The sequence below is a fragment of the Otolemur garnettii genome, unplaced genomic scaffold, assembly GCF_000181295.1.
Source record: "Otolemur garnettii isolate 467f Iridium unplaced genomic scaffold, OtoGar3 scaffold00195, whole genome shotgun sequence".
NCBI lineage: Eukaryota > Metazoa > Chordata > Mammalia > Primates > Galagidae > Otolemur > Otolemur garnettii.
Window position 1 is genome coordinate 1,663,033 of NW_003852590.1, and position 12,307 is coordinate 1,675,339.

The 12,307-nt window shown below is 35.5% G+C and overlaps 1 protein-coding gene across 1 annotated transcript in view; it reads left to right on the forward strand.

Annotated features, from left to right (window-relative positions):
- COL3A1 (collagen type III alpha 1 chain) overlaps positions 1-12,307 on the forward strand; it is a 37,045-nt gene that overhangs the window by 15,009 nt on the left and 9,729 nt on the right. The window contains exons 10-36 of the mRNA XM_003801030.3: positions 44-97; positions 739-792; positions 1,192-1,236; positions 1,388-1,441; positions 1,844-1,888; positions 2,522-2,575; positions 2,972-3,070; positions 3,655-3,699; positions 3,853-3,951; positions 4,178-4,231; positions 4,353-4,460; positions 4,676-4,729; positions 5,304-5,402; positions 5,734-5,787; positions 5,930-6,028; positions 6,303-6,356; positions 6,469-6,522; positions 6,840-6,893; positions 7,386-7,439; positions 7,765-7,809; positions 8,364-8,462; positions 8,550-8,657; positions 8,915-8,968; positions 10,614-10,667; positions 10,758-10,811; positions 11,457-11,510; positions 12,113-12,220. Of these exons, the coding sequence (XP_003801078.1) occupies positions 44-97; positions 739-792; positions 1,192-1,236; positions 1,388-1,441; positions 1,844-1,888; positions 2,522-2,575; positions 2,972-3,070; positions 3,655-3,699; positions 3,853-3,951; positions 4,178-4,231; positions 4,353-4,460; positions 4,676-4,729; positions 5,304-5,402; positions 5,734-5,787; positions 5,930-6,028; positions 6,303-6,356; positions 6,469-6,522; positions 6,840-6,893; positions 7,386-7,439; positions 7,765-7,809; positions 8,364-8,462; positions 8,550-8,657; positions 8,915-8,968; positions 10,614-10,667; positions 10,758-10,811; positions 11,457-11,510; positions 12,113-12,220 (1,809 nt within the window). The remainder of the gene's footprint in view (positions 1-43; positions 98-738; positions 793-1,191; positions 1,237-1,387; positions 1,442-1,843; positions 1,889-2,521; positions 2,576-2,971; positions 3,071-3,654; positions 3,700-3,852; positions 3,952-4,177; positions 4,232-4,352; positions 4,461-4,675; positions 4,730-5,303; positions 5,403-5,733; positions 5,788-5,929; positions 6,029-6,302; positions 6,357-6,468; positions 6,523-6,839; positions 6,894-7,385; positions 7,440-7,764; positions 7,810-8,363; positions 8,463-8,549; positions 8,658-8,914; positions 8,969-10,613; positions 10,668-10,757; positions 10,812-11,456; positions 11,511-12,112; positions 12,221-12,307) is intronic.

Below are 12,307 nucleotides of genomic sequence, written 5' to 3' on the forward strand. Positions count from 1 at the left end.
TATTTGAAGGTCCATTAATATCTTTTCTATTAATTATATTTAGGGTGCAAAAGGTCCAGCTGGGATGCCTGGATTCCCTGGCATGAAAGGGCACAGAGTAAGTAGAGTTTCTGAATTACCTAAAGTTGGTCCATTTTGCTCTGTTCTCTTGCTTAACTAATTTTATTGGACAATTATGTGCCAAAAAAGGTTGATTCTGACAACCAATTAGATTATTTAAAAAAAAAAAAAAAACTATCAACGTTGTTGGCCAAACTAGTGATTTTATGCAAAATAAACAACCTGATTTTAAGCATCTGAAAGGCTTGTGAAAAATTTAACTTTCTTATGTCACTATCAGAAAATTATGAAAACATATTATTACTTACATGTTATTTAGTTAATATGATTTATGAATTGAATTAAATAACTTTCATTCTATGAAGACTAATAAGTAGATCCAACCAATTGAGTTCAAAATCTATCAACTTAATAGAAATAAAATTTATAAAATTCATGTTCCTACTCTGCAATTAAGATAACTTTTTTATCAAATTAAATTGCACTTTCTAATTAGTTCAGATTTTTTGCTGAAAAATCAATAGGAAATGTCCCTGACCCACTTAAAAGAGTTTAAGTTATTTAAGTTATTGCAAATAGTACTATGAATAAAAGCTAACTATGAAAATTCACTGTAAAGTCTACTAACCATTCTGTGTTATTAACAGATCTTAATATTTTTACAATTTTTTATAATAGGGCTTTGATGGACGAAATGGAGAAAAGGGTGAACCAGGTGCTCCTGGATTAAAGGTAAATCACAACAGAATTACATTTTCATATTAAATTCTTTTACATTTTCAAGCTATATTTAAGATTCATGTTGTAGGACTTAACTTCTTCTGAAATATACCTGTATTTTATATATTGGAAGCTAATGTTCTGTTAAAGGATCCATGATACTTTAAAGACTCCAGATCAGAAATGGTTGGGCATCCCAGTGTAACTCATCCATTACTTCTGTTTAGACATCAAGTTTTTAAAATACAGAAATTGAGATGTTTGATAAACAAAATGCTACAGAAATTGGAATATTATTAAAAAACTAACATTTTCTTATTTTCATGGTATTCTTTATAATATCCTATGTTTAAAAACTATAAAATTCTCTTCCTGTTACATAAAATAGTGACATATTTTATATGTATCTAGGGTGAAAATGGTCTTCCAGGTGACAATGGAGCTCCTGGACCCATGGTAATTATATTTCTTATTGTGCAAGTTTCATTTGTACTACTAACCTCAGTCTAATCCCAAACTGGCCTTGCTCCCTCTCCCCTCCCCAACAGTTCTCACACATATCAAATTTAAATTAAAGTAAGAGTATATTTTCAATTGTATTCTGTAGGGTCCAAGAGGAGCTCCTGGTGAAAGAGGACGGCCCGGACTCCCTGGAGCAGCAGTAAGTGTTGTTATCAACGTTGTACAATGACAACCCAAAGTGACAGACAGGTTTTCAGGCTGTGAAAATCTGCACATGAATGTCTTTTCTACAAAATTATGCTCAAACTCACCTCCGCAAAATCTGGGCTATAGTTACAATGAAATGAATGTTTTATACTGATCTCCTGTGGGAGATATTTTTGTATCAATTTTGTCATCATTTGAACCCAATGACAGGTCTACATATGGTCATTGCTGTCTATAGCACAATGTTAACCATTTGGCTGTAAAATGTAGAATCATTGACCAGATTTCAGTATTGAAAGAAATTCCACTTGATTGAGTCAGAAATGTTGTCAAAAGTATTACTTGTGACCAGCCATTCAGAATTATATATTTGAGACAAACTTTTCTTTTATAGGGTTCTCGTGGTAATGATGGTGCTCGAGGTAGTGATGGTCAACCAGTAAGTAACTTTTCATCTAATTCTGATTTATTCCAACGAAATAAGAGATTATGGGTTGTGGATTATTTTGTAATGTATGTTATATATTGATATATGTAATACATATATTATTATGTTGACTATTTTTGCATTAAAAACAAAAAATTATTGCAGACCCAATACCCAACATTGTACATAAACCTCTGATTCAAACTGCCACCAAGCCTATAAATAAAATTTATGTTCTGATGCTCATTATGCTATTTGACAATTGGCTAACATTGGTATGTGGCAAATAATGTTAGTTAACATCCAACATTTGACATGACAATTCATACAGCTCTACAAAATAGGTTATAGAAGATGTTCCTGCCATTCTGTAAACTAGAGTACGAAAGCTCAAGGATAAGTAATCTATATTAAGTCACAAAATTCATGGCAGGATAAGAGAGAAATCCAGAATTTCTAATTTTAAATGTCACTCTTTTCTCATTTTACCAGATTTTTCTCCTTGTAATGTTTATCCATGAATGCTGAATATTATTTTTATCTCCATAAGTATCTTCTTAACTTTATGTGCACTTGTTTATTATTTATTAATAGCACTACTTCTCATTTATTTGATAAAGAGCTCTTGAAATTTAATTTTTTCAGGGTCCCCCTGGTCCTCCTGGAAGTGCAGGATTCCCTGGATCTCCTGGTGCTAAGGTAAACTTTTATTTCTATAGAGGAATATAAAGATGTCTTGGAGATGACAGAAAAGCATTGAATTGCTTCTTGCAAAAATTTTCTAAGCCAATCAAATGAATATCATTTATCTTTACATACTTTAAAGCCCTATCTCTGGCATTCAACTATCGTGATATCTCTTCTGATGCCTTCTCCCCTTTCCCAGATTCTTCTCTTTCTGGGAAACAGAGATAACATAGTGATACACACAGTCACCATTTTTCTCTGACTTTATGATTAATGATTAATCATTAATTTAGCAGAGCCATACTACCTTGGCCTTTAGGACATGGGTTTAAACTGGACTGGAGGGTGAACTAGCTAAGTGGTTAGAAATGACAACGAAAACTGACTACTTAGGGTTTTATCTATTAGGGTGAAGTTGGACCTGCAGGATCTCCTGGTTCCACTGGCTCCCCCGGACAAAGAGGAGAACCTGGACTTCAGGGACATGCTGGTTCTCCAGGTCCTCCAGTAAGTAGCAACTATGGCAGTCGAGCAGGAGGGTGCTGCTACCTGTATCCCATGAAAGCATGTTTCAATATCGTTATCAACTGAAATTGCTTCTTTGAAAAATAAAATGCTGCTAAGTGCCTTTCAGTAATACTATTAGGATACATACTAATTTCATTAGTAGCACAATGGTAGTTGTTGAGGGTTGCGTTATTGTAGAACTTATGAATTTTATGTTTTTATGACCCAGAATAAAGTGGAGGATGGATAGGACATTTATCTACTTTGAACAATGCTCCTTGAACTAATCACCAATCAGAAAAATTCGGATAAGAAACTATACTGAAAACCTCTTCTATTTATTTGTTCTTTAATAACTTAGATCATCCACATATTATTTCTAATTTATTTAGATAATGATGAGTCTTGCATTTCAAGATAATGAATGCCTTGCATTTCATAATGTCCTGCTATGGTTGGAGGAATCACCTAACCTCTACAAACCATAACTAACTCACCCCAAAATTTATTTTACAAACAAATTATTTTAAAATATACACACACCATTTGCATTAATATCACGTGGTTTTCTTCCTCCCCCTCAGGGCCCTCCTGGAAGTAGCGGTAGTCCTGGTGGCAAAGGTGAAATGGTAAGCTGCCCTCACATCTCCCCCTTTTCTCATTCACATACACATTATTGGTTTTCTTTACATTTTGCATGCAATAGATTTGTGGTACTTAAGTGAGATGTTTAGAAAAGGAAGTTTGCTTGCCTAATATTTGTTTCCTTGGGTTGTTTTCAGGGTCCTGCTGGCATTCCTGGAGCTCCTGGATTGATGGGAGCCCGGGGTCCTCCAGGACCACCTGGTGCTAATGGTGCTCCTGGACTTCGAGGTGGTGCAGTAAGTTGTCTCTCTCTTTTGTTCCTTCTTTATCTGAAAGGTGAAGCTTAATTCCTGCAACACAAATACTTATAGCCATATTTTTGCTCTCATTCAGTTGGACTTATATTAGTTTATTCTAGTCTTACAACTGAATTATAAGTTTCTGGTGATGGTTTGTTAGTTAAATCCTCCCTATTTTTTTTAATCCTCCCTGTTCTTAAACCAAAATTTTCTTTTACGTTAGGGTGAGCCTGGTAAAAATGGTGCCAAAGGAGAGCCAGGACCACGTGGTGAACGTGTAAGTATTACCACAATAGATTCAGTTATTTGTTAGAAAAAAAATGCAACATAATTAGTAAGTAAATAGGTAAAAAAAATGTTACTAAAGCAGTCAATTTCATTTGCCCCCATGTCTTTAGGGTGAAGGTGGGACTCCAGGTATTCCAGGAGCTAAGGGCGAAGACGGTAAAGATGGATCACCTGGGGAACCTGGTGCCAATGGACTTCCAGGAGCCGCAGGAGAAAGGGTATGTTTTCCATGAGGCATCTGAAAGAAAAGTAACAATGCTATTATTGGAATGAAACTTCACCTGCAGGGTGAGGGAGCTATTATTTTCTTAAATTGATTACCCACTCCCAAACATTGTTTAAAGCATTTCCTAACAGGAAGCTTTTTACCACTCAAGAATTATAAAAATGTTTTAATCCTTGAGGCTAAGTATTTGTCTTTCATTATTGCCAGGGTCCCCCTGGATTCCGAGGACCTGCTGGACCAAGTGGCGCCCCAGGAGAAAAGGTGGATAACTTTAGTTTTTGTTTTTCTAAATGTTGGCACTACACTATAGCTATTTCTTCTGTACACTCTCCCAGTAATGAACACCTAAATATCTGCAAGAAATGTATTGGGGTTTCAAAAAAATCCTGTTATCCAAAGCAATACTGCCAGCCTGCTGAGTCACTTTTCTGGCTTTGTAACTAAAGCAAAGTCACTTACACTCTATGAAAATCCTTTAACTTCCCTACCATTTCAGAGTCATTTATCTCAGCACCATTGCAAGTAAGATAAACTAAAATTTCTGAACTTTCTTTGAAAACTCTATAGTTATACACAAATATTATTTCATATCACCAAAGATATTTGACTTTAGATGCTCCCCAAAATATTGTTAAACCCACTAAATGTTGTTTCTTAAACATGTGATGTTTATCATATTTGTTTCAAAAAAATTTTAATGTGGCAATCAAATCTTAGATAACTATGATTTTATATGGAGAATGTCAGCACTGCACCAACTCCAGGAGGCCTAACTGTTGATGTCTGGGTCAGTGAAAAATATTTGCAATATAATTTTGTTTATTTCCCTACTTAGGGTGCTGGTGGAGAGCGTGGCCCTCCAGGCCCCGCAGGGCCCAGAGGAGCAGGCGGCGAACCTGGCAGAGATGGTGTCCCTGGTGGTCCAGGAATGAGGGTACAGACAGACATTTGTTTGAATGAGACTTTTAATTTAGTGAAAACATAGACAAGGCAAATGAAGTTGCATCAAACACAACTTAAGTCAACCAGACTCTACCTTTTGTAAGGCTCAAAACACAAAACAAAACAAAATTACTTTAAAGAGAGTGAGATCAGTATGGACCAAGGAAGAACAGAAAATAGAATGTTTGTCTGAGATGCTTTATAGACAGAAAACGAATGTGTACATCTGTATATAAGTGAAAATATCAAAATTGTACTAATTGTATGTCATAATTTTTAAAGTTTCATTTTAAATCATTTGACAACTGACTTCTTTAATTCAGGGTATGCCCGGAAGCCCAGGAGGACCAGGCAGCGATGGGAAACCAGGGCCTCCCGTACGTACATTCTTATCAGCTCATTGTACTGATCCAGTAAAAATGGAATGTTTATGTTGGCCAAGCCTTGAATATATAGAGTATATATTTTGATCATAGTTTTAAACAAATCTTTATTAATGTGATTTTTTTTTCTTATTAGGGAAGTCAAGGAGAAACTGGTCGACCTGGTCCTCCAGGGCCATCTGGTGCCCGAGGTCAGCCTGGTGTCATGGGTTTCCCTGGTCCTAAAGGAAATGACGTGAGTTCCTTCACTAATTTCTTCAATAAATATTTGACAGCTAACCTTCTACTTTCTATATGAGAGTGCAGAGATAAGTCAATACTCAATCTCCTCCTCAGGACATAGAGGAGTATATGAAAATCAAGTAGCATGTCAGGAGGAAAGTAGAAATCTAATTGATAATGGTTATATAGGTATGTGTATGGGAGGGAGGCAGGTCAAAATGAGAGAGAGAAACATGACTAATGACTTCCTTTTGAAGATTCATAAAAACTGACTACTTCTTCAATAGGGTGCTCCTGGCAAGAATGGAGAACGCGGTAGCCCTGGAGGACCCGGACCGCAGGTAAATAGCGTCCATCAGTTTATTTCCAGCCTTCTAATAGATGCCTGTTTCTCAAACCTTATGACTTCTGTTACCTCATCGTCTTGGCTGCCCTAACTGTTGTTGTTTTCAGGGGCCACCTGGAAAAGGTGGAGAAACTGGACCTCAGGGGCCTCCAGGACCTACTGTAAGTTTATTACTCACATAAATTGGAGAGGGAAGTGAAGTGGAGGTGGAACGGGGGAGGGCTTCAGAAATTGTCTAACCTCTGACACTAGGTCATTGGAGTTCACCAAAGCAAGTACAAAACTTGCATATTTAGTTAGCTAGCTAATTGCTGACATTACATAAAATTCATATCATACATATCTGCTTTGTGTCTAGACCCTTCCCTTTCACATCACCCATTTTCAAATTAAGCAATGGGCCTGCTGAAATGGGAACTGTGTGGACTGCATATGAAAAGACATTTTATAATGGAGCATGTCATATTTTTTCACATAGGGGCCAGGTGGTGACAAAGGAGACACAGGACCCCCTGGTCCACAAGGATTACAAGTGAGTACATGTTATTTAAATATCATTGCATACCTGCCTGTTCAATTATTTTTTGTGTTTCTAGTAGATTATAATTTATCTGTAACTTACTTTTGGGGTCTGCCTTTTATCTTGAAATAAAATGTCAGGATAGGCGCATCTTCCATGTCTAATCTGGAGCACATTAGCAAATTACTAACAAGAATTAAACTCATATAATTCTGTACACTAACACTTAGGTTTAATTATAATATAAATCCATGTACTTAACTCATCTTGACATACTAATCAATACATTTTTATATGTAGCAATAGAAAGAATGAGGAGATGAACTTGGGTTTGTAAGATCTGATGATCACATCTTTATCATTGGATTTTGAGTGGCACAAATTTTCTTTCCTAGAAAGACCACTCCAACTACTTTCTAAATACTTTGCAGAAGCATGTTTACATATAAGAAGCTATCCTCCATGTTTGAAGTGATTAAATAATAGAAATCTGATTCATTGTAGGGTTTGCCTGGTACAAGTGGTCCTCCAGGAGAAAACGGAAAACCCGGTGAACCAGTAAGTTCCATTTCATTTTTGAAAACTCAAAAAACAAAACAATGTTTGGTAATCATTTATCAATTATTAAATTTTGTGTTTTCTCATGGCATGCTATCCAAGTTTTAACATTTAATTTTGAAATATTCATTATCAAAACAAAGACAAATTATTTGTAAGGTAAATACTATGTAAAGTTTGAATGTCACTATAAAATAAAGGAACTAAAATAAAGACTACATAGTTTCAATATTTGAAAAATTATACAAAATGCAAGCAAGTCAAATGTGTATTTTGTTTATATTTACATAACATGCATTCTAATCATATAATGCCAATTTCCTAGGGTCCAAAGGGTGATTCTGGTGCACCTGGAACTCCAGGAGGGAAGGTAAGATTTCAGTTTATTCTCTAACTTCTTCAGTGTGTTATAGAACAATTGATTAGTGACACATTTTTAGTATAGCAAGCCAAGATACTTTCTTTAGAAGGGCAACATTGTGAATGTTTGGTGAATCCACCTAGAGAAATTCAAGATATTTCAATACAGTACCGGAAGATTCAATTTTCTGATCTTACTAAGAATTATAGAATCAAGCACAGCTTGAAATTTCAAATAGAAACAATTACCAATGCATTGATTCTATGTAGGAAAACAGTTTCGGTAGAAACATTTAAAAATTTTTCTTTGTGAATAAAATAATAATAATAATAAAAAGTATGTTTCTGTGACAACTCAGACAGATAAAATACCCCACTTTTCTTGTCTGGATTGTTTTAAGTTTCTGTTTAGTTGATCAAATGTTGTTCATAAGTATAAAAATTTCCAAGTTCTTTAAAATTTAGATGCGCAGTGTCTGGCTTCAAAATGATACAATTTAAGGTGTTTTTGTTTTACTTTTAGCATTGCATTTTCTCATATGGATATACATTTTCCCATCACAGGGTGACGCTGGTGCCCCTGGGGAACGTGGGCCTCCTGGATTGGCAGGATCCCCAGGCCTTAGAGGTGGAGCTGGTCCCCCTGGTCCCGAAGGAGGAAAGGTAACGCCACCGAATTCAATTCAACTAGGTTTTAGAAAATGCATTCCATTTCCTTCTTTTCGTTTATGATTTCTCCCTTAATTTCAGGGTGCTGCTGGTCCCCCTGGGCCACCTGGTGCTTCTGGCAGTCCTGGTCTGCAAGGGATGCCTGGAGAAAGAGGAGGCCCTGGAAGTCCTGGCCCAAAGGGTGACAAGGTATTGAACTGTTTTCTCTTAATCATATAATAAAACAGACACTGTAGATTACAGGAAAGCAACACGACTGGGGAGTAATCTTCTGTGTTTTCAAAGTTAATGTTATCATTTTATACTCAGTGAAATTTGAGATAGATTCCTAGAGCAACTCTTAATAGAACACCCAAAATATACCAGCAAATTCTGAGAGTGCCTCTTCTTGGAAGATTTTCACTGAGGATGCCTTGATTCTGATGATGATGGATTTTATTTTACAGGGTGAACCAGGTGGTGCAGGTGCTGATGGTGCTCCAGGGAAAGATGGTCCAAGGGTGAGTATTTGCATTGAGGAGAAAGAGGCCTTATCTTCATGTGATAAGGGAGTTTCTCCCTTCAACTTTTACTTTTTCCAAAAATCACTCATAATAAATTAGATATTTTACCACCTTTTAAGCTTTAAAACCTCCCAAATGACTTGATTATTTAAAATCCTGGTTTACGTCTATTACCTCCTGATAGGCCTATGGTGATCTAAGATCAAAAAATTTTAGAAGTATGATAAAGATCACAAGTTTGCAAGTCAATGAAAATTCAAGATCATCAAAATATCTCATTAAGAAACGTAATGCACTAGATTGCACTAGATGCATTAGATTTTTTGAGTCACTCCAAGATAATCAACGCTATTTATTAACAAGTTAATAAATTAAAAATCACTAAAATTTAATGTAATCAATACTGCTCGTGAAAAGACCGTATGATTCTTTTCAAAAGCACTGTAATCCTGTGCTATATTCACACCATGGAATACTACCTATAAATAAAAAGGAATACATTTATTGATGCTGTACACACAACAAACTATACAACCTTTATGTTATGCTGAATAAAAAAATGTAAATCTCAAAGCGATACATACATTCTACTACTACTGGTAAAATAATATATGTTTAGAGGGGTAGAAGAGATTAGTGGTTGCCAAGAGTTAGGGATGCTGGAGAGGAAATGGATGTGTCTATACAGAGGCGATCGAAACACTTTATCAGGGTTTGTACATTTGAATATAGTCCAGTAGATTGTCCTGGTGGTCATGCAAGGCTACACGTGATAAAATTGTTTAGGGCTACGTAATACACACAACACATACACACAAATGAGTGCGAGCATAGCTGGTGAAATCTGAATATACCCTGTGGATTGTACCAATATCAGTTTCTCCGTTTTCATATCATACTATTGCGTGTTAACCTTGGAGAAGACAGGTAGAAGGCTGCCTGGAACTTCCCTGTACATTTCTTTGCAATATCCCTATAAATCTATAACCATTTCAAAGTAAAAGAAACAACAAACAAAGCCAAAAACATAGTAATTGTTTCTATTTACATTAGCAAATATCACTAAATGTAACAATGAAGCCATTTATTTTTATATTTGCTGTAGTTGCCTTAAAGAAATGTATAAATATTTCACTTTTAGCAGTCTTAAAAGATAAGCCAACCATCAATTTAAAAAAAAAAGCCTGATACATCATTTATGCCTGATACATCATTTATGTAATGTAAGTAAATCTAATATTGGAAAATTTCAGATTGGAAAAGTTAGTATGTGCAATTATACATTGAGTAGTTAAATGTTTTAAATTATTAAGCAATTGAATAAATACATATACTTTAATTTAAGAAAGATATTCCTGTAAAATCTTACATCACATTCTAAGTATCTTCTACACTGGAGATAAAAACAAATGAATCAATAAACTGCTTCTGAATTCTCATTTTGCCTACGGTCATCCCTGTAGAATCTTGTAGTTACCAAACTCTGGAATATTTATATACTGAGTAAAGAGCACATCATTTGAGCCATGAAAAAAATCTTATTTAGTTGATTAGATGAGTGATATGTCTATATACAGTTTGATTAATATGAAAATTATATATTTTTTCTTCAAAATTAATAATATACTTTTATATCCTTTAGGGTCCTGCCGGTCCCATTGGTCCCCCTGGTCCGGCTGGCCAGGCTGGAGATAAGGTAACACAATACTATTTGGAAACAAAAAGAAAATGTCCTTGGCTCTTGGATGCAGGACAGTGATAATATTGTCTGTTTTTCTTTTTTCAGGGTGAAGGTGGTGCCCCCGGTCTTCCAGGTTTAGTTGGACCTCGTGGTGGCCCTGTAAGTGTTAAAGGCATTTTCTATAGATTTTTAAAGCCCCCCAGAAGGCTGTAACTTTTCTGCCCCAGGTGCCTTGAGCCTCAGTTTTAGGATATTATTTTTAGGATTCGTGCAAGGGATGATAAGTTTCTCAAATGTAAAATGCACCAAAAATAATTTTAAATCATACCTTCTTTCCTAAGTAAATAGAGGAAAATATACAAATCACCCAGGCAATATACATTTGTAACTGAGTATTTCTTAAACCTATAGGATTTTTGCCTAAAGGCTCTTTATGAATCTAAAGTTCTCTAGTACCAGTGTTAAGACTCATGACTGATAAGAGTAATCAGTTTTTTTAATCATTTAATCTTTCAATTAACTCTTTTATCATATTTTTAATATCTACATTTTTAGAAGTTATATCATTAAATGTGTTAAATATTCTTGCCAATAATAGCACAGGAGGAGTTATAAAGAATTAATGGTGATGATACTGGTCATTGCAAATTTTGTTGAAAAATGGAAGTCTTCAGAAGTTAAACTGTGGTAGTTCCCTTTGCACATTTCCTGCCTAAGAAAAGATAAGAATGATGTCAGTGATGATGTGTGCTCACTATGGGAAGATGTCTCCATTGTGGCTAAAAGTGATAATTTTCTCTTCAGGGTGAGAGAGGTGAACAGGGTCCTCCAGGACCTGCTGGCTTCCCTGGTGCTCCCGTAAGCATGAATATTTATTTACATACATGTCCAAAGCCCAGAATCAATATCTTGTTGAAATATAGCAGAACTATACATCAAGTTTGGGTCCTAATCTTGCTTCAGCCCTTCATTTCCTGTGTCCTTTTTTTTTTTTTTTTTTTTTTTACTTTACCCCCATTTTTGCTCTTGAAAAGCTGGACATATAAACACTTGTCTTGCCTTTCTGCTTGGGTAATGAGGCTAAAGCAGCATCATGGAATTAAAAGTCTTCTGAAACTTTCAACAAATCTTCCATTAGAACATGATGCTAATTAAAATTTGCTCTGTGTCCAGTCTTTCTCAGATATATTTACTGGTACTTATTTTCAAATACTTATTCCTTAAAGAAGGTTTTCTTCCTAAAAGGAGATACATAATGTATGTCTTCTCCTTTCTTGATAATGCTCTTTGAGTATGGAATTATTTTGATTGACTTGTTTTTGCCGTGTGCTCAGCCTTTTTTTCCCTATTTTATTCCAACATCCTTCCATTTGAAGAATTCTATATTCTGAAGGGAAACAACAAGCCCAGTGTATCATAAAGGATGTCAAATGACAGGGGGTTGTTCTTTCTGCTTGTAGGGACAGAATGGCGAACCTGGTGCTAAAGGAGAAAGAGGGGCTCCCGGTGAGAAAGGCGAAGGAGGCGCTCCTGGAGTCGCGGGACCCCCTGGAAATACTGGGGCTGCTGTAAGTTTCCCAATCTCTCTCTCTCATGAAAAACACTTACGGTTATTAATAACAATATTTCATATAGAGAATGCTTATCCTTGATAT